The 18,374-nt window shown below is 29.0% G+C and overlaps 4 protein-coding genes across 6 annotated transcripts; 3 read left to right on the forward strand and 1 right to left on the reverse strand.

The window, feature by feature from the left end:
• Positions 1 to 677: 677 nt before the first annotated feature.
• Positions 678 to 1,236, reverse strand: LOC130900900 (DNL-type zinc finger protein-like). The gene has a single exon (XM_057811839.1). The coding sequence runs from the start codon at positions 1,201 to 1,203 to the stop codon at positions 763 to 765; it is 441 nt and encodes a 146-aa protein (XP_057667822.1). The 5' UTR covers positions 1,204 to 1,236; the 3' UTR covers positions 678 to 762.
• Positions 1,237 to 1,835: 599 nt separating this feature from the next.
• Positions 1,836 to 5,736, forward strand: LOC130900901 (aarF domain-containing kinase 1). The gene is made up of 5 exons (XM_057811840.1): positions 1,836 to 2,518; positions 2,570 to 2,901; positions 4,358 to 4,607; positions 4,658 to 4,836; positions 4,913 to 5,736. Exons 1-5 carry the CDS (start codon positions 2,084 to 2,086, stop codon positions 5,262 to 5,264), a joined length of 1,548 nt encoding a protein of 515 aa, XP_057667823.1. The 5' UTR covers positions 1,836 to 2,083; the 3' UTR covers positions 5,265 to 5,736.
• Positions 5,737 to 8,082: 2,346 nt separating this feature from the next.
• On the forward strand, positions 8,083 to 12,140 carry LOC130900902 (uncharacterized MFS-type transporter C09D4.1-like). Its single transcript, XM_057811841.1, has 7 exons — positions 8,083 to 8,341; positions 9,010 to 9,195; positions 9,746 to 9,926; positions 10,170 to 10,384; positions 10,614 to 10,717; positions 11,382 to 11,492; positions 11,552 to 12,140. Exons 1-7 carry the CDS (start codon positions 8,111 to 8,113, stop codon positions 11,847 to 11,849), a joined length of 1,326 nt encoding a protein of 441 aa, XP_057667824.1. The 5' UTR covers positions 8,083 to 8,110; the 3' UTR covers positions 11,850 to 12,140.
• A 718-nt stretch (positions 12,141 to 12,858) lies between these two features.
• LOC130900903 (uncharacterized MFS-type transporter C09D4.1-like) lies at positions 12,859 to 18,259 on the forward strand. Of its 3 annotated transcripts, XM_057811845.1 has the most exons (8): positions 12,866 to 13,238; positions 13,689 to 13,874; positions 13,960 to 14,140; positions 15,544 to 15,758; positions 16,657 to 16,760; positions 16,816 to 16,926; positions 17,038 to 17,175; positions 17,241 to 17,715. In XM_057811845.1, exons 1-8 carry the CDS (start codon positions 12,957 to 12,959, stop codon positions 17,266 to 17,268), a joined length of 1,245 nt encoding a protein of 414 aa, XP_057667828.1. In that variant the 5' UTR covers positions 12,866 to 12,956; the 3' UTR covers positions 17,269 to 17,715. The 3 variants fall into 3 exon arrangements, with proteins under 3 accessions (XP_057667825.1, XP_057667828.1, XP_057667827.1); XM_057811842.1 differs by lacking the exons at positions 17,038 to 17,175; positions 17,241 to 17,715 and adding an exon at positions 17,889 to 18,259 and having other exon boundaries at positions 12,859 to 13,238; XM_057811844.1 differs by having other exon boundaries at positions 17,038 to 18,259.
• Positions 18,260 to 18,374: the final 115 nt, after the last annotated feature.

The following is an 18,374-nucleotide window of genomic DNA, read 5'->3' on the forward strand; positions in this document are numbered from 1 at the left end:
ATATATATATATATATATATATATATATATATATATATATATATATATATATATAATGTTAACAGTATTGTAAGCAAAAAATATTTTTAATAGAAAAAAATCCATATTTGTATACTTTTTATAAACCTATTGTGGTATTAGTGAAACTATATCACAATAAATAAAATTTGAATATATTAATTTTCGTACTATCGGCAGTAAACGCATTAAAGCGATACGAGACTGTATCCTTAGTATACAGAACATTCCTGAAAATTGTTGATGTAATTTTAACTTAAACAAAACGTGCACTACCGGTATAAAATTTAATATGTGCCAAAGATGCAATTGTAGTTTTTGGTGCAAATATATAAAGTGGTATATTATTGTGATCCCTCGTTTTTTGAGTGTAACAAATCTAAAAATCTAACCTAATTTAACCAATTCCAGCGGAATTTTTTTCTAAATCTTTTTTACAACGTAAAAAAAACTACAAAAATTCGAAAAAAAACTCAATTTTTCCATTTTCTATAACCAAAATACGAGGGGGAGCGCGATAATACGAAATAACCCCAAAAATAACTGATCTATTTTTCTCTTGATATTACCTATTGTTATTCATAAGTACAGTATAACTTGTTTTTCTATGGTTCTCATTTACTTATATTTACTGTTTTTTGTGCCAATGAAAAATGAAATTTGCCATGTTACTTAAAGTGTATTTGAACAAATAATAAATTTATTTTCAATACAATTTTTGTGTATTTTATCACAGTAATTACATCATTTTTGTACCACTTCTTTTTCGAGTATTTCCAGACACTTATTCACATCAATTTTTCGTACACTTTCACCTTTTTCCGCTAATATATCTTCGATATTTTTTTTTCCATTCAAGTCTGTAAACCAATTTAAATTATCTGCTATTAGATGGTTGTTACTGCATCCTTCACATGTTACTATAACCACCCCTTTGTCGTAAGCGATTTTAGTAATAAAATGATTATTAGTAGTTTTACATACTTTACATTTGTACGACAAAAATAATTTTCCTTCTACTTTTCCAATAGGTTGAGATAGTGCAGGTTTGGAATTTGTTATATTAGAATTTGAGCAATATCTTACGAAATTTACCTTTTTCTTATTGGTATTACAATATCTTATATTAAACGTTGATCTTGTTAACGTTCGATGTACTAAAGTTGATAAATTTTTTAAAGACATTTTTAATACATGATAAATTTGATATAATCTGCTTCTTTTTTAACAATTGTCAATGAACAATAGATAAAGAAAGAGTAGATAATTTTTCATAGAATTTAATTTATACGTAAAACAGGAATTTTATTATATAATTCACTCAAATTAAACGTAATTGATGAGAAAGTCACGAATTATGATAAATTTTATATATATTCTTTTAGATGTTTCACTTCTATGTTTTTAAATTATCTATTATGTTAGTTCGAAAAGAAAAGTGGTTTTTATTGGTGGATATTTAAATTGTTTTGGAATGAAAAATAAAAAGATGTTCATTATTAACTTTCTTGACAGGGTGAATGTTAATGCCAATGACGAAGAAATTAAAGTTTTTTCCAAACATCCCATTTCCGATTTACTTCTTTTTTTAACAACTGTCAATTGACATAGATAAACGGATTATATATTATTTCAATACATAATACAAAACTATAATGATAAAAAAGCAGCAATTTTATCATATAATATACTAATTATTTAGAAATTCATGAATTATGCTCTTTTTATACATATTTTTTATTTCAAAATACTTTTTGTTGCTCATGATGATGATAACTCGTAAAAACGTTTCTATTGGTGGATATTTAAAATAGAGTTTTACTTTCATTCGACCAATGACAAAGAAGAAAGTTGGTCATCCGTAACTTTCTTGACAGGGTAAAGGTTAATGCCAATGTCGAATAAATGAAAGTTTTAATATTTTATTTCAAAGAAAATAAAAATAGGTAGAACTGTTTTTTTGTGATAATAATGACGTATTAAATTATAGTCTTTATTGTATATTTGAAATCAGTAATGACCTAATTTTATTAATATATTATCTAAAGTTTTTGTTATTTTCAAAATGTTGAGAATTAAGTTGCGTCCTTTGTTGAAATATTCTATTCTAACTAGCATTATCGGAGGTACGGCAGTAAGTTTAAAAACGAATCAATATCATTTAGATTCAATAGGAATTGTAAGGTTAAGTAGGGCAGCTTGTACAGTTTTCCAAATAGGAGTGATTTACAAAAAAGACCTTTACGGCAAACGTTTAGATACAAATAGCGAGGAATATAAAATTGTAAAGTCGCAATGTCACAAGAGAAGTGCTGAAAAACTGTTAGATTTATGCTGTACAAATAAAGGAGTTTACATTAAAGTAGGACAACATCTCGCCGCTTTGGAATATTTACTGCCAGTGGAATATGTGGAAACGATGCGAGTCCTCCATTCTCACGCCCCTACAAACTCCATAGAAGATGTATATAAAGTTATCAGAGAAGATCTCAAAAAAGATGTAAGTATAAATTTAGTTTTAGGTAATTTTTTATAGGTTGGGGGGTTTCAGCCTTTCGAGATTTTCGAATCGATAGAACCTCAGCCCCTTGGCACGGCGTCTCTGGCACAAGTTCACAAAGCTAAATTGAAAGATGGTACTACTGTAGCAGTGAAAGTACAACATCCCTACGTACAAGGAAATTCCAAAGTCGATATGAAAACCATGGAATATCTCGTTAAAATAATGGGCGTCGTCTTCCCCGAATTCAAATTTAAATGGCTGGTGGACGAATCCAAGAAAAACATACCCCAAGAGTTGAATTTCTCCCAAGAAGGGAGGAATGCCGAAAAAATCGCAAAGTTATTCGAGAATGTCGATTGGTTGAAAATTCCAAGAATAAGGTAAATATTTGAAATTCATTAAATTATATCGTCGCAATTACTAGTCAAATGACTCAAAAATACTATCGTAAAGTATATAAATAAATTATTATTCTATTTATTTTTCGTAGTAAGATCATTTTCGTGAGTAATACAAATTGGGCGTTATAAAAAGTAATATAACTGCAAAACGAGATACCATATTTTTTATATAAAACGTTATTTATTTATAAAATTTAGGATATAACTTATTTTTTGGGAGTTTAACGACAGATGTAATATAAAATGAACAGGAATTTACACTCTGAGCATCAACAGATTGATTTTTTATATGGATTCACTTTATTTCGACCATTTTACTTCGTTTTTATGTCACTTAACTTCATTTTTCACCCTCTATTTGAGTGTTTATAGTCAATTCATTTTGTTTCTACCCTTTTTCTTCATTTTAATGTCAATTAACTTCATATTTCATCCTCTATTCGGGTGTAAAGATAAAATAAACACAAATTGGTATCTTGAGAACAGACTGGTTTTTATATGCATTTTCTACCCTTTTATGAATTTTTTTTCATTTTAAGTCGTGTTGTAACAGTTTGATATACCCTATATTAAATTTAATAATTCACAGCAGAATTACTCATTTCCTATCATTTTTGATAAACATTGAAGAAAATCGACTATAATATTACCCTTACACAGTTTTTTTGCAGGACGTTGTTAAAAATTTCGTCATCAATTTATTATAACTTATGGCATACCCTGTATTATAACTTGTAATTGTAATGTAAACAAGATAATTTTTTGTTCAACGTAAGTTATGAAAGATTCTATATTTATTTTTAAATAACTTACAATATTTTGATTTCACATATTTTTTTCTTTATTAATTTAACTTTTTCTCTATTTTTGACACTTTTCACATCATCTTCGATGTAAAATATAACCTTACCTATAATATGTATTCACCTAATTATCAAATTACATGCACATAACTTTTATTTTGCAGACTTTAAACAACATTTTAATATCCCAAATACATTAGTAAAAATTGAATTCTTAAAGTTGTCAACCGTGTAGCATCGGCCTTCGTTGTTGTGAGATTTACAATCAATCCAAGTAATTGAGTCATAATTTTTTGTTTATATTTCATTTATCGTCATTCAACAACAAATCAGTTATTATTATATTACAAATAATTATTATTCTAGGAAAAGTTATTTATTATTACTTTATTTGCGATTTTAATTCTATTACCTATTTGATTCATTTAGGACAACAGGAAAAATATTACAACATGGCAACTATGTAAAACATCTGTCGTATGTCTTTATAAATAATGATTAAAAAGAAATGTAAACATTAAAACTCGTTTCAATATTTCTTCAAATTAAATGAGATTGGGAAAACTAAGAATTTAATAATGTAATTAGAAATGTTATAAGAACGTACTATATAGAGTGTGAAACAATTTCAGATGGGAATTAACTACAAAAAGAGTCTTAACTATGGACTTTGTAGAAGGTGGTCAAGTAAACGATTTGAAATATATCAAAGAAAATAATATCGATCCATGTGAAGTTTCAGATAAATTAGGTCAATTATATTCGAAAATGATATTCATCCACGGTTTCGTTCACAGCGATCCTCATCCTGGTAATATTCTCGTTAAAAAATCAGGAAAAGGACATTGTGATATCGTCTTATTAGATCACGGATTATACGCTGTAAGTCAATTAAATCCCCACGATAATCGATTTTAAAATGTTATATTTAGGATTTGAAGGAAGAAATACGAATTGAATATTCGAATTTGTGGTTGAGTATACTAAACAGAGACCATAATGGCATGAGAAAACACAGTAAAAATTTGGGTATCGAAGGAAACGCTTACGGTTTATTTGCTTGTATGGTGACCGGAAGATCTTGGAACAGTATCGAGAAAGGCATAGACAAGTAAGTATATATGAGGGGAGTGCGATTATTTCTTATTTTTAGTTAACGGTGATGTGAATGTGGCGTATATTTATAGGGAGCAGATGTCGAAGGAGGAGAGAAATTTTTTGAAACAAAATTTTACTGGTATACTTCCGCAGATTTCGGAAGTTTTGCAAAACGTCAACCCGCAGCTGTTGTTGATATTGAAGACGAACGATCTTATGAGGGGTATAGAGCACGCTCTAAAAACCGGGGATAGGATGGGGGCGTTTAGGGTGATGTCCGAATGTTGCGTCAAGTCCGTGTATAATATGCGGTATGTGAAAACTGAAAAAAAATTTGACAGATTGAAAATTTCTCTGGCGGAATTTTGGGCACTGTTCAAAATCAATTTATACTACGCTTATCTCAATTTCAAAATGAAATCTTTCAATTTACTATTTTGACGATTTTACAATTTATTTGTTTAGTAAAATTAAGATAAATTATTTTTTTGAAAATTATTTATTCACAAATTATTTCCTCATCGTACAATCGGTAAATTTCTTACAACCCTCGTAGTATTATCCATATTGTTAACTCTCTATACTGTCTATATTAATAACGAGATTTTTCTATATAAGTGGCAACGCCGTAATCTTAAATTTACAAACTCTGTTGTATTGTAAGTACGGTGTTGCCAAACGTAATTTATCATCCCAAATCTAAGGCAATTGTATTAGTGTCGATTTTTTTTGTATGTATGGGGAAAAATGGGCATAAATGTTTTATTTTTTTGTATAAAACGTTGTTTTTTGAATCGTTTCTTACAAATTAGAGATGAAATTTAAAGGAAACTTCTTTTTTTAATTTGTTTAATATAACTTTAAATTATTTGTTATTCTATATCCGTTATTAATTATATATTTTTATCTAAAATTGTGTTTTTTTTCGTCCCTATAATCATCCCTCTTTATAAATAACTTGAAAAACGACTTAATTGAAAAGAAATTTTCTTACGTTCCTCATATAATAGTCTAGGTTTATCTACAATCGGTACATCAAATTATATTGTTAATGCGGTGTTGCGATTCACAAATTACCATTTACGCGTTTTTAAATAAATTTCTTACCTAATCGTACAATTCGTATATTTTCTTACAACCCTCATATGATTATCTATATTATGATCATATCTGTTTACGATAGTGACGAGATTCTTCTATATACGTGGCAACACCGAGATCTTCAATTTACAAGGTCGGTTATACTGTGAGTACATTGTTGCCAAACGTAATTTGTGGTCTCCCAATCTTAAGAAATTTTGTTAATTAAAATTTTATTTCAAATATAGAATAAAATGGGCACATAGGTTTTATGTTTTTTTAATAAGAAAATAATTTTATAAAGGTTTCATAAGCAATAGAGATAAAATTTTTTATAGCCTATCAAAATTTTTGTTTTTATACAAATAAATAAGAATTTAAATTATTGTAATTGAATTTTTTCACCCCTTTAATCATCCCTCCTTATGAATAACCTAATAAACGAATTATTTCCGAAGAAATTTACTTACGTCCCTCGTATACTAGTCTAAATTTACCAACACCGCAATCTAAATTTAGTACATCAAATTATATTGTTAATACAGCGTTGCCAGGAGTAATTTTATATCCGCAAATCTGAGGAAATTTTGTTTATGTAGGGGGTTGGGAGATATATATTTATTCCTTTAATGATTAAGATAATTTCTAAATCGTTTTTTACAAGTAAAAGATCAAATTTCTAAGAAACTACTAATCTTCCCTCCTTCTAAACAACATAAAAATCGAATTACCATAGAAGAAATTTTATTACGTTCCTCGTATACTAGTCTACTATACACCGCAATCTAAATTATATATGTATTATATATTATATATTAATGCGGCGTCGCCAAACGTAAAATATCTCTTCAGATCTTATTATCTCGTGAAGTTAGCTGCGAGTACGTACAGTTATGACTGTGTAGCCGGTATTAGGTTATAAAAAATAAAATTTTAATTTGTTAAAACATAATGCTATTTATTGTATAAATACAACAGGTATCGAATAAAATAAGCCCGAAAAACCAAATTACATTTGGCAATACCGCTAACTTTATTCGCTACGTAAAAGCGCTTGCGTTTTTGTCATAAGTTCTTATGAAAAAATGTTATTGAAAGAGTGCTTATTATCCTTTAAATAATAAAATGACTCGTTACGTGTCAATAAAGAGATGATACATCATTTAAATCACCAAACGTAATAATAGAAACAATTAAAATAATCGTAAAAACAGTAAGCTCCTTCCTATAAAATTAATATGAGGTATATTAAATTCTTCTCAAATTAGTTGCATTTTTAACACGCAGTAAGATAATCTTCATGACTAACATGGATTAACCATTGTAAAAATTTATATAACCAAGTGCAAATGAAATATTTTCAAGCATAGATTTCATAAAAAAAACAACAGTAAATTTTATGTAAAACTGAATTGTTAAATTCCAAATTAATTGGCGGCAATTTTTTTATGTAACAGCGTTGAGTCATCTTTAACCGAAATCTATATGGTTCTATGATTACAGTGTTGTCAGACGTAATTATTCCACGACTGTAAAACAAATTTATCAGTAATAAATTTTAAAATAACTTTACATTTTTCTATTGTATAGAAAAATTGACATATTCGTATATCAACCTTTGAATCGTCTATTAACACAAAATAAATTCAATGATCAACAAAAGAAAATAAAGTTGAGGCGACTTTATATACGTAGACAAATAAAAACTATGCTTGGCAACAGAGCAGATAACAATTGTCATTGATATAGTAACGTTGCCAAGTTTATTTTTCGGTCAACACATAATGATAAAGTGAAAAACGGATTTAATTACACCATAATCTTCAATGTAATATATAATATCAGATACGAAGGTGTTGCCAGATACAAAAAATAATTAATAATTCTTGAAATGATTAATAAAAATTCGTAATCTGTACTCATTATTATTCACAACGTGTAGATTATTTACATTCGGCAACACCGCAGTATACAACTGCCGTAAATTGTATGTATGCAACACCTGTTATGATATCTTAATAAACTTTTGTTAATTTTTTTATGAACAATAAAGTAGTAAATAAAAGAAACTACATTTTATTATCTAAATCTATTTACCATACGATCCGTTTAACGTAAAAATGGATTAAAATCGGTTTAGGAGTAGTTATATATATACACACACCTGCGAATTGTTCTGTCAGAATTGGCGCGTAACGATTATCATAATGTCTCAAAAATCAGTTGTTAAAGTTTACAGAATAAGATGGTTAATTTTAATAACTTACATAGCTTTTGCTACCCTTAGTACCATGCATTGGGTAGAATACTCTATTATAACAAATATTGTGATGAAATACTACCATGTTAGTGCTAGTGAAGTGAATATGACTTCTTTGTGTTTCGCTATAGCGTGGCCAATTTTTGTACTTCCCGCTTCATTTATTATCGATAAAATGGTGTGTTAATTATACACGTAATTTTCAACCTTTGAATTGCAGACTGACCCACAATTACATTTAATTAATTTCTACCGTACATCGTCACACTAAACACATTCTCTATTTCTTTACTGACAGTACGTAAGAATTTTAAGAAACGACATACGTTCTTTAGAATGCTTTATTATTAATACGTTATAAAACGAGCGATAATATCAAACTAATTACCCCTTATAATAATAAAATAAATTTATATTTTCGTAACTTAAATTATTTCTAAAAAATTATATTTATTAGCTTATAATAGAATATATAAGTATTAGAATCTTATATGCAACCACCATTACATATGTATGGTTGATTGCCTATCCCACTAACAATGATTTATATTCATTATGTATGCTATAGGAAGAAATTTACATAATAAAAGTATTTATGTATACGGGATAGTAGCTTTAGACACTTTGTTTAGACATACCGTTTCATTCATTTCGTGAGTTTGTGACTCTGACGTCATATAGGATATAATTAATTATAATATTTATAATTACATTAAAATTAACCATTTACTGCATGTTCCATAATCTGGATCAATTAAAACATGGTTAAATATCATCTAACTCATCGTTGATAAAAATTGATAAGTTGAAATTGCCCCTAGCATTAATTTCATATGATTTTTTTAGGGTTTGAGAGTATCGGCGCTTATAGGATCGGTCGCCACCGGCCTTGGTGCTCTAATCAAAGTTTTTTCCATAGGAGAAAATCTGTTTTACGTCGTAATGATTGGACAAGTTATAGTTGCTATTTCGCAGTTGTTTATTTTAAGTTTACCCCCCAAGATCGCGGTGACGTGGTTTAAACCACAAGAGGTAATAATTTACACAATAAAATCATTTATAATAATTATTATGAGCAATATTTTTTGTCCAAAATCGCGCCCCGTATAACACTATTGATATCTTTAAGAGTTTACGGATATTTCTGATAAGCCGACAACAGCGCCATAAACACTTAATATCACATGCTTGTATCCGTAATAAAAAATAAATTCAGTGTTGCCAGAATAAAAATATTTTCTTTGAAATTAAGAGATTTTCGACTAAAATTTTCATTGATAGATTTTATCCGAATTAGAAGGGATTTGAGACAAAATTATATATCAAACAAACATTTCTATAATTCTATGAACAAATTTTCATTATTAATTAGTTGCATAACGCAAAATATGTAAATACGAAAAATTTTATTTTCTATATATAGTTCGAGGTAGATTAGAAAAACAATCTGGCAACACTGAAAAATATAATACAGATTGAATATGTATTTCAATTTTCATTAATATAATTAGAAGTGAAAATTCCTACGCCATTTTCTAATATGTTTTGATTTAAACTAGAAATTTTTTTTTAATTTTTCCAGATATCAACAGTTTGCTCATTGGGTTTATTCGGGATAACATTAGGTAGCGCTTTGGGATTTTTAGTACCGCCAATGGTGGTCAACGATAGTGATAAATTAGAAGATATAGGTCATGATTTCAAAATATTATGTTGGGCATTGGCGCTATTGATTGCTCCTGTTATATTAACAGTGATCGTGTGTGAGTATTTTTTTCGTAAATTCACTTACTCATCTCTCTCAAAACTCAAACTGACCTGTCCATCCAAAAGCAATTACGCAAGAAGAAAATTGTACTTTTTATAGTATCGTCACAGTTCAATAGATGGCGATACGCGGTGTTATTATTAATTTTAAAGACTTATTGCTACCTTTCACAAGACGGCGCTAAAAGCCTTCATCCAAAATAATGGTGTATATGTAGTATGAATTTTTACTTTTGTAGATTTTCCCGTTGAGCCTCCTCTTCCTCCCAGTCAAACGATGTTGGAGAAAAGAGCTGTTAGACAAGAAGTCACATTGTCTGGATTTTTTGGTTCAGTAAAAGTTTTGATCAAAAATAAAGGTTTCATGTTACATACTATTGCTTACAGCTGTTGCATTGGAATTTTTACTTCCATCGGTACATTACTAAATCAGATTATATTAAGTTATTTCGAAGTAAGTTAATTTATATATCATTTCGTAATTTTTTAAATTATCCCTTTGTATAATGATAAACTGTTTTTCGATACGTATATTAATTAACCGAGATTTGATCGTGTCGTTTCGTTGTTTACGAGTTTCCGACCATTTTAATCGTTTACGCACAGATCCGGCACGACCCATTATGTTTTTTTTATAAATATTCACACTAATAATTTTAATAGTTTTTTTTTGAAAATGTTAGGGAGCACAAGAAGATGCTGGAAGAATGGGGATGGTTATGATCGTAGTTGGTATGATTGGAGCTATTCTAACAGGTTTTGTGTTAGATAAAACACATAAATATAAGTGAGTATTAAAAACTTTTTAAGAATACTTTTCATTTATTTGAAAATTCATTTCAATTTTGAAAAAAAAATTATTGGTACTAACTTTTTCATTTAATATTGATATAACCTTATTTAAAATTATACAACTGATTTAAATTGCAGATCTATAAATTACAAAATTTTTTTGTGTGTTAGTTCATAAATATATTTTATTTTTACTATAAGAATGAAAAACAATTTACGTCAGAAATATTTATTTCTAATTATCTATGAAATAAAGTTGAAGTTGGCAACACAGCTTGTCATTATCAAGTAGTGCAATACAAAGAATAGGAAACTCCGCCCATCAGCCATATTGTATTGTGATTTGAATAAGCATTATAACAAAATGTCAGTTTTCCCGATTAAAAAATGGAATTTTATTTTTATATATCTTCATAACAGTTAATAACACGTAATTATCGAAAAACGAGGCAATATGAAGTAACTCCATCAAATAATTGAGAACCACGCCATCTTCATTTCTGATTACGAACTAACAAATACGTTTATAATTTATCGTAATGAACTTTTGTCGATGATTACACCATCTTTACTTCTAATTAAAAATGAAAAAATTATTTCATACTCATTTTTTTTTTTCATAATATGTAGTATCTAATTCTCATATTATTTATATTTAGAGAGACTGCCTTCATTATATTTTTACTAAGTACTTTAGCGATGGGAGGATTAGCATTAGCGTTAGAAATGAAATCAAAATGGATGGTATATTTAGCAATATCTATATTCGGGTGAGTGCGGTACTGTCAAAACAGAACGAAACCGCTATAGCAGACATTTTGTGTTGTAGATTTTTTTTAAATGCCTATTTACCAGCTGGAGTAGAATTTGCATCTGAATTAACATTTCCTTCACCGGAAAGTACAGTTACAGGAATTTTAATGGCTACTTCGCAATTACTTTCGGTTGTTATGATCCTTCCATTGGGTTATATAATAGACCAATACGGGGCGTTGTTTTGCGTCATAGTTATGACAGTTATTCTTGTAATAGGTACAGTGCTGACTTTGTTCACACCAAATAGACTAAATAGACGAAATGCTTTCACTAGGGAACGAAACGTCGAGTTTATATTAATTAAACAATAAAATAAACATTTTAGAATGACTGATACGCCATCTCGTGATAATCGCATGAACTGATTTCATTGCCGTACATCGTTTATCTATGATTCAATATACGTACAAATCCGGCACGGTCAATAGTTTATTTAATTTTATTTTTGTAAATAAATTTATTAATTTATTGTGTGATTCACGAAGTGGAACAAATAATTTTTTCGAGTTTTTTACTAAAACACATCAATAATAAATGAATTTTGTAATATATTTATGAAAATTGTTATTTTTAATTTTCGAAAATAAAAAACTGAATATCTCGATATGTTTTATTGATCTTTTTTCTATCCCGAGATATCTTGAGAAATGTGGATGGAAAGTTTTATCATATCTTATTATTGCAGATAGATGGCGTTATCTAAATGTAAAGCTAATATTACTAACAATACAAATAAATTATTGAAAAAACCATGTAACAAATCTAAGAATTAACGAATTACGTAATTCGTACCTTATCATTTCTTCTCTATAAGAAATCAGTCTCTGACGAGTCTCTTGTGATGGGTATATAATTAAGAAAATGATGTCCTATTTTTTGGACTGTTCAATTGTGGGCTTTAATTGGAAAAAAATAGTTCATTAATGAAAATAAAAAAACAAATATTGTATTTTATAATCAAGCATTGTTAATATACGTCATCTGTCATTGGATCGATTCTACTGCGTTCCATATGTTGGGTACGAGAAATCATATCCCAACCAACCGGGTAGGCAACAAACAATACTGCACGTATTACATTATAAACGCAATATGGATTCAAATTAAATACGGTGAATCATCTTACAGCTTTTGATCTAATTATCAATCTAAAGCATTTTAAATATATACTGAATATAATAAACGTAGAAACTTATTTATATTGTTTCAACTATATAAAGGATTTGATTTTAAATCTTGATTAAACTTTTTGAATACAAGATAATAATAACCACACACTGTCAATAAATGTTGAAATACAATTAAATACGTCACTATTTCAATTCAAGTTAATAAAATGTTATAGTAGTTAACAACAATTGTTGAATACGTACGGTTCATATTGAATTTTTTATTAATATTTAAATGAAATTTCCAAAATGGAAATAAACAAATTTAACGAAAACGAAGTGGAGTTATTGAAAAAACCAACAGAAGAGAATCAAGAAATAAAAGCATATAAACGAAGATGGCTGATTATGTGTATATTTATGTATTATGCTTGCATTAACGCCTTACAATGGATTGAATATTCAAGCATTACGTACGTCATTGTTAAATATTATAATGTTAGTACTTTAGCAGTTGATTGGACTTCCACCATTTATATGGCCCTTTACCCAGTATTAGTTATACCAGCGTCTTATATTATCGATAAAAAGGTAAATCATTTTTGATGCGCATGTGCGAAGCTGTCAAACAATCACAAAACGTTTACCCTTGATTCATATTGTAATGGTTTTAAACGGTATTTTAGTAAATTTTTTTATTTAATTTTGTTTGGATGAGTAGGTTTTTGATATACAGGGTGTAAATTTATGTAAATGTATCAACTTCAACATGAAATTCGAAAATAGCCACGTTCTGGAAATTAAACTTGTTTTTTATTAGATTTTATGTTTAGGTAGGTAGATATACAGGATGTAAATTTGAAAATGCACCAATTTCAACAGAAAATTCGAAAATATCAACGTTCCATTTACATATAAGTTAGGTTCTATCAGAATTTCATACAGGGACGTACTTGATATGATAAATCTCACATTTATACCAACTTATAGCATATTATTGATCTTTTTATAGAAACCGAAAATTAGTGGTTGTTGTTTTAGGGGTTAAGAGCGGCAGGTTTGATAGGATGCATAGGTACCCTACTCGGTACCAGTCTAAAAGTAATATCCATACGAAACGATCTGTTTTGGGTAGTACTACTAGGTCAAGCTATAGTATCTTCATCACAATTAGTTATAGTATGCCTACCACCGAAATTGGCGGCTATTTGGTTCAAGGCTAGTGAAGTAAGACCTTAAATCACTATATTTTAATGAAATTTACATTGCTCGTTCAATTTTTCCGTTTAATTCGTATATGGTTTATATTTAGGTTTCTACAGCATGTTCTTTGGGGGTGTTCGGTACCCAGATGGGTTGCGCCATCGGATATATACTACCACCTTTGATTGTACAAGACAGCGACGATATGGAAAGCATTGGGAATCAAATAAAAATTTTGTGTTGGATTTTGACGGGTTCCATGATTCCGGTTACAATAGCTGTTATAATATGTAAGGATTGATTAGCGAAATAAATAAGTTCCCCTGTATATTAACTCTTCTGATCGCAGCGAAACCACGTAATAAACACCATCATACCTTGTATATAAATATACCTCAACTTCCTTTTCCTTTTTTTTTGAAGTTTTACCATTTTGAGTTACACTGTATATTAACACTTCAATAATGAAACTAAGTACTGAAATTTTCGTGTTACCCTATATATAGTACTCCCACGCCTTTTTTCCAAATGAATCATTCCTCTTTTTTGAAATTTTAACATTTTATTATACCCTGTATATAGCACTTCCATAGCTTTCTTTTCCAAATGTTTCATTCGTTTTTTTACAATTTTACCATTGCGAGTTACCCTGTTTATAGCCATTTCACAAAGTCCTTACGTATCATTCCTTTTGATTTTTTTTGTACTTTTACCAGTTACCAACTAATAGAAAACTAAGTACTGAATATTTCGCAATACCCTGTACAAAACCCCTTCTCAACTTCCTTTTCCAAATGTTTCATTATTTTTTCACAATTGTGCATTACCCTGTATATTCAGTGGTGTTGTGCTAATTTTTTTTTACCGGAACGCGTATATATAATTATATAGACAGGGCCGATCCAGGGTAGGCGGCCGCTCTGTGCGGATTTTTTCTTTCCATTTGTTTTAATAATTTCTGAACAAATTCTTAATTTCATATTTTTGGTTATGTGATTAATTATATTTGTGCAGGTATATCAGGACCGTAACCAGGTGTCAAAATTTTTCCATTTAATTCTTGCAATTGCAATAAATTATAATAATCCGAATACGGTCGGTCGTGTTTGGTTAAATAATAAGCAGTTCTAAATACTAAAGACGTGCTCTTAATTAAATTGTCTATTCCTTTTTCTATTGGCTGATGCTGTTCCCTGTTCAAAATTTTTTTTTAATTAATGTGCGCTGTTGTTTTCGCGTGTTCTAAAATTTTTTTCTTAATGACGTTAATTGCGATTTTTTTATCTTAACCGTAGTAAGAAACGGATGTGGAACTTCATTTCTTTGAAATATTTACACCACGAGTTGTAGATACCTCTAAGTGCTGTATTTTGTTACAAAAAGAGCAACCGGATTCGGAAAGTAATCAAGGAAACTGTATTTTCTTTTCTAACCACATTTCCCACTCCAAATATTAGGTCACGAGACTTCGTCAGAATCGTTATCATTATAAGTACTTGTTGACGTTGACGTTGATGCTATGGCTCGACAACACCACTGTGTATATTAATTATTAAATAATAGCGAAACTTCGTACTACAATTCGTAAATTAAAACAATAAATTTTCTTTTTACCCTTTATATAGTTTTTCCACAATTCGTTCTCCATCTTTTTTCTTCCTTTTTGTAATTTTATGATTGCGTATACTTTTAGATTTCCCAAAAGAGCCCCCCCTGCCGCCAAGTAACGCCCAAGCAAAATTGAGAAGACAAAAAGAAGAATTCGATACAAGGTTATTCTTCACTTCTATCGTCAAACTTTTTCGTAACAAAGGTTTCGTAATCCACATGGTAGCGTACAGTATAAATATAGCTGTATTTTCAGCTGTAGGAACATTACTTAACCAATTCATTCTACAATTTTTCGAGGTGCGTTCTTGTTATTATTTTCCATTTATTGAGCAGTTTTCTATTAAATAATTAAAATAATAAATACGAATAAACTATTTAAACGGTCTATAAGGGGTACGACACCTTACATCAGTTTCCCTTTCTTCGTAATTTTAGTCACAACTGTCTGAGTGTGAATTTATTTTGGGATGACGTAACAACCGCCCGCCATATTGTCTTATTTATTACGTTATTTAAATTGAAATTATTATTAATATTGGAAAAAAAATGCTCGAAATAATTAATTCCCTATACAAAAATGTAATAAAACTTTTTTTTTAAATCACGTTACTTGAAATGACCTATAGTCCTGAAGTTCTTATAATTTTTGATTGTACTTTTATGTGACTGAAATCAACAATCGACAATTTTCGGTTTTGTTCGACTTAGGGATATAATTAATTTGCTTTATTTCTAGGTTTAAATAATGAAATTTATGATTTTGTATCCATATTTTGTGCGGAAAAACAATTATTAGGTATTATCTAGAAAGTTATTCAATCTTTTGACATTTCTTAATTATTTGTATATATCACTATTTTCATCCTTGATAATACATACACAAGAAATAAGTCAATTCAATTATTATATTATATACTGAGAAAAGTAATTTGTACCATTTAAAATAATTAAAAATGTGACCATTAGGTCCAATATAACCTCGTGAAGATTGTAGCATCTGATAATAATGAGTTTTTTGTTATATAAAAGACGAGACGTTAATTTAATTATAATACAATGTTGCCAAAGTTACTTTACCAATTTTATGTAATATAAATATTTGAAAAAAAATGTTTAAGAAAACTGTTCAAGGAAATTTATTTCATTTGATATTTAAAACACATCCACTCTATAAAATATTTATTTATATACCCAGGGAGCAAATGAAGACGCTGGTTGGATGGGGTTCGTAATGGTGGTTTCTGGTATGGTGGGATCGATATTTTTCGGTGTGCTATTAGACAAAACCCATAAATACAAGTATGTGGGAATTAAAAATAAAGATCTTTTAAAAAAAAATTATTTTTTCTTCCAGAGAAGTAACCTTATTCATTTATTTTTGTTCGGCTTTAAGTATAGTTTGCTTGATGTTTACTTTGAAGTACAAAATGAGGGTTTTGACGTACGTTTCTTGCTGTTTACTAGGGTAAGTAATTAATAAAAAAAATAAACTAGATATTTTTAACGCGTTTTTTTGGAGCATGCACTTTTTTTACAGTTCGTAACTTTTTCAAAACGAATTTTTAATAATTTTCAGAATCTTCTTAAACGCTTACATGCCAGTAGGGTTTGAATTAGCCATGGAACTTACGTATCCTTGCGAAGAAAGTACCACTTCCGGTATACTATTCGCCATGACACAATTAACAGCGACTATTTTCGCCGTTGCTTTGGGGTATTTTAATTTGTTATTGGGAGGATTTTGGTCTTTAGTGACCCAAAGTATTTCTCTATTTATAGGCGTCTTCGTTACAATTTTCGTACCTAATATACTAAAGAGGCAACAAGCTTTTATGGAAAGCAAAGATTTTGAAAACAAACTAATTTGAAAGACATTCTTTTTTTATCTTCAATTCTACACAACCAAAAAATGATATTTAATAAAAGTTGTATTAAATTTTGTGATATTAAATAATACGACTAACCCTACTACGAAATATTCGAACAACGTTGCCAGTTTTGTTTAAAATTACGTCACGAACAGATCGGTCATCGACCTCCCCGATGTCTAGACTTGTACAGGACCGTATTCAGTTACTAGTTCGCATTAATTTTCTTTATAACCAAGTTTTTTTAAACCAAAAATGATAGTTTCTAAGTGTAAAACTCCATATAAAATACTTAGAGAGCATAATAGGAAGAAATTTTGAATCTGGCAACGCTGCAAATTGCATCTACATCAATATTATTTAGTTTTAAATAAATTAATTTTATCGAATTATTGTCTAAAGTGATTTTTACAAAGGGTACACAAGTTTTTTCGTGTTTTAAGGATTAAAACTTATACAGGGTGAGTCATGATTATATATTATTGCATGCTACCCCAAACGAGCCGTTTAATTGAAAAACTTGATATAAAAATAGGATATTTCCATGAATTTTTTTCAGGATTTTCACGAACGCGTATATGCCGGTAGGTTTCGAACTGGCGATAGAATTAACGTTTCCTTCAGAAGAGAGCACTACTGCGGGTATTCTCCTCGCATGTACCCAATGTACGGGGGTAATATTCGTCGTAGCTTTGGGGTTTTTCAACCAAATATACGGAGCTTTTTGGTCATTGGCTACTCAAAGTGTGTTGCTTTTCATTGGAACTGGAGTAACTACTTACGTCCCTAATATAAAATTACGTTTAGAAGCTTGTAAACAAAACAATGGAACCGGAAGGAAAACTTCGAAATTGATGTTTATTGAATAAATATCATGTCTTGTTTGGAATATTTGTGATATGTCAAAATATATAAATAAAAAATTTAAAATGTCTTTTTATTTGTTCAAGGTCAATACATTATGAATAATATCAGTGCCAAACTTTTTGATTTTTAAACTAGAATAAAACAAAATATTCATTACTTTATTCGATAATAAATTGAA

This window comes from Diorhabda carinulata, chromosome X (assembly GCF_026250575.1).
Source record: "Diorhabda carinulata isolate Delta chromosome X, icDioCari1.1, whole genome shotgun sequence".
Taxonomy (NCBI): domain Eukaryota; kingdom Metazoa; phylum Arthropoda; class Insecta; order Coleoptera; family Chrysomelidae; genus Diorhabda; species Diorhabda carinulata.

Excerpts from the sequence above, each read along its gene's own strand:
- LOC130900900 (XM_057811839.1), bottom strand. The coding sequence starts at position 1,203 with ATGTCTTTAAAAAATTTATCAACTTTAGTACATCGAACGTTAACAAGA.
- LOC130900901 (XM_057811840.1), top strand. The coding sequence starts at position 2,084 with ATGTTGAGAATTAAGTTGCGTCCTTTGTTGAAATATTCTATTCTAACT. Across the intron at positions 4,608-4,657 it reads TAGATCACGGATTATACGCT|GATTTGAAGGAAGAAATACG; the intron begins GTAAGTCAATTA and ends TGTTATATTTAG. Across the intron at positions 4,837-4,912 it reads ATCGAGAAAGGCATAGACAA|GGAGCAGATGTCGAAGGAGG; the intron begins GTAAGTATATAT and ends GTATATTTATAG.
- LOC130900902 (XM_057811841.1), top strand. The coding sequence starts at position 8,111 with ATGTCTCAAAAATCAGTTGTTAAAGTTTACAGAATAAGATGGTTAATT. Across the intron at positions 8,342-9,009 it reads CATTTATTATCGATAAAATG|GGTTTGAGAGTATCGGCGCT; the intron begins GTGTGTTAATTA and ends TGATTTTTTTAG. Across the intron at positions 11,493-11,551 it reads TTAGCAATATCTATATTCGG|ATTTTTTTTAAATGCCTATT; the intron begins GTGAGTGCGGTA and ends TTTGTGTTGTAG.
- LOC130900903 (XM_057811842.1), top strand. The coding sequence starts at position 12,957 with ATGGAAATAAACAAATTTAACGAAAACGAAGTGGAGTTATTGAAAAAA. Across the intron at positions 15,759-16,656 it reads TCATTCTACAATTTTTCGAG|GGAGCAAATGAAGACGCTGG; the intron begins GTGCGTTCTTGT and ends TTATATACCCAG. Across the intron at positions 16,761-16,815 it reads GACAAAACCCATAAATACAA|AGAAGTAACCTTATTCATTT; the intron begins GTATGTGGGAAT and ends TTTTTCTTCCAG.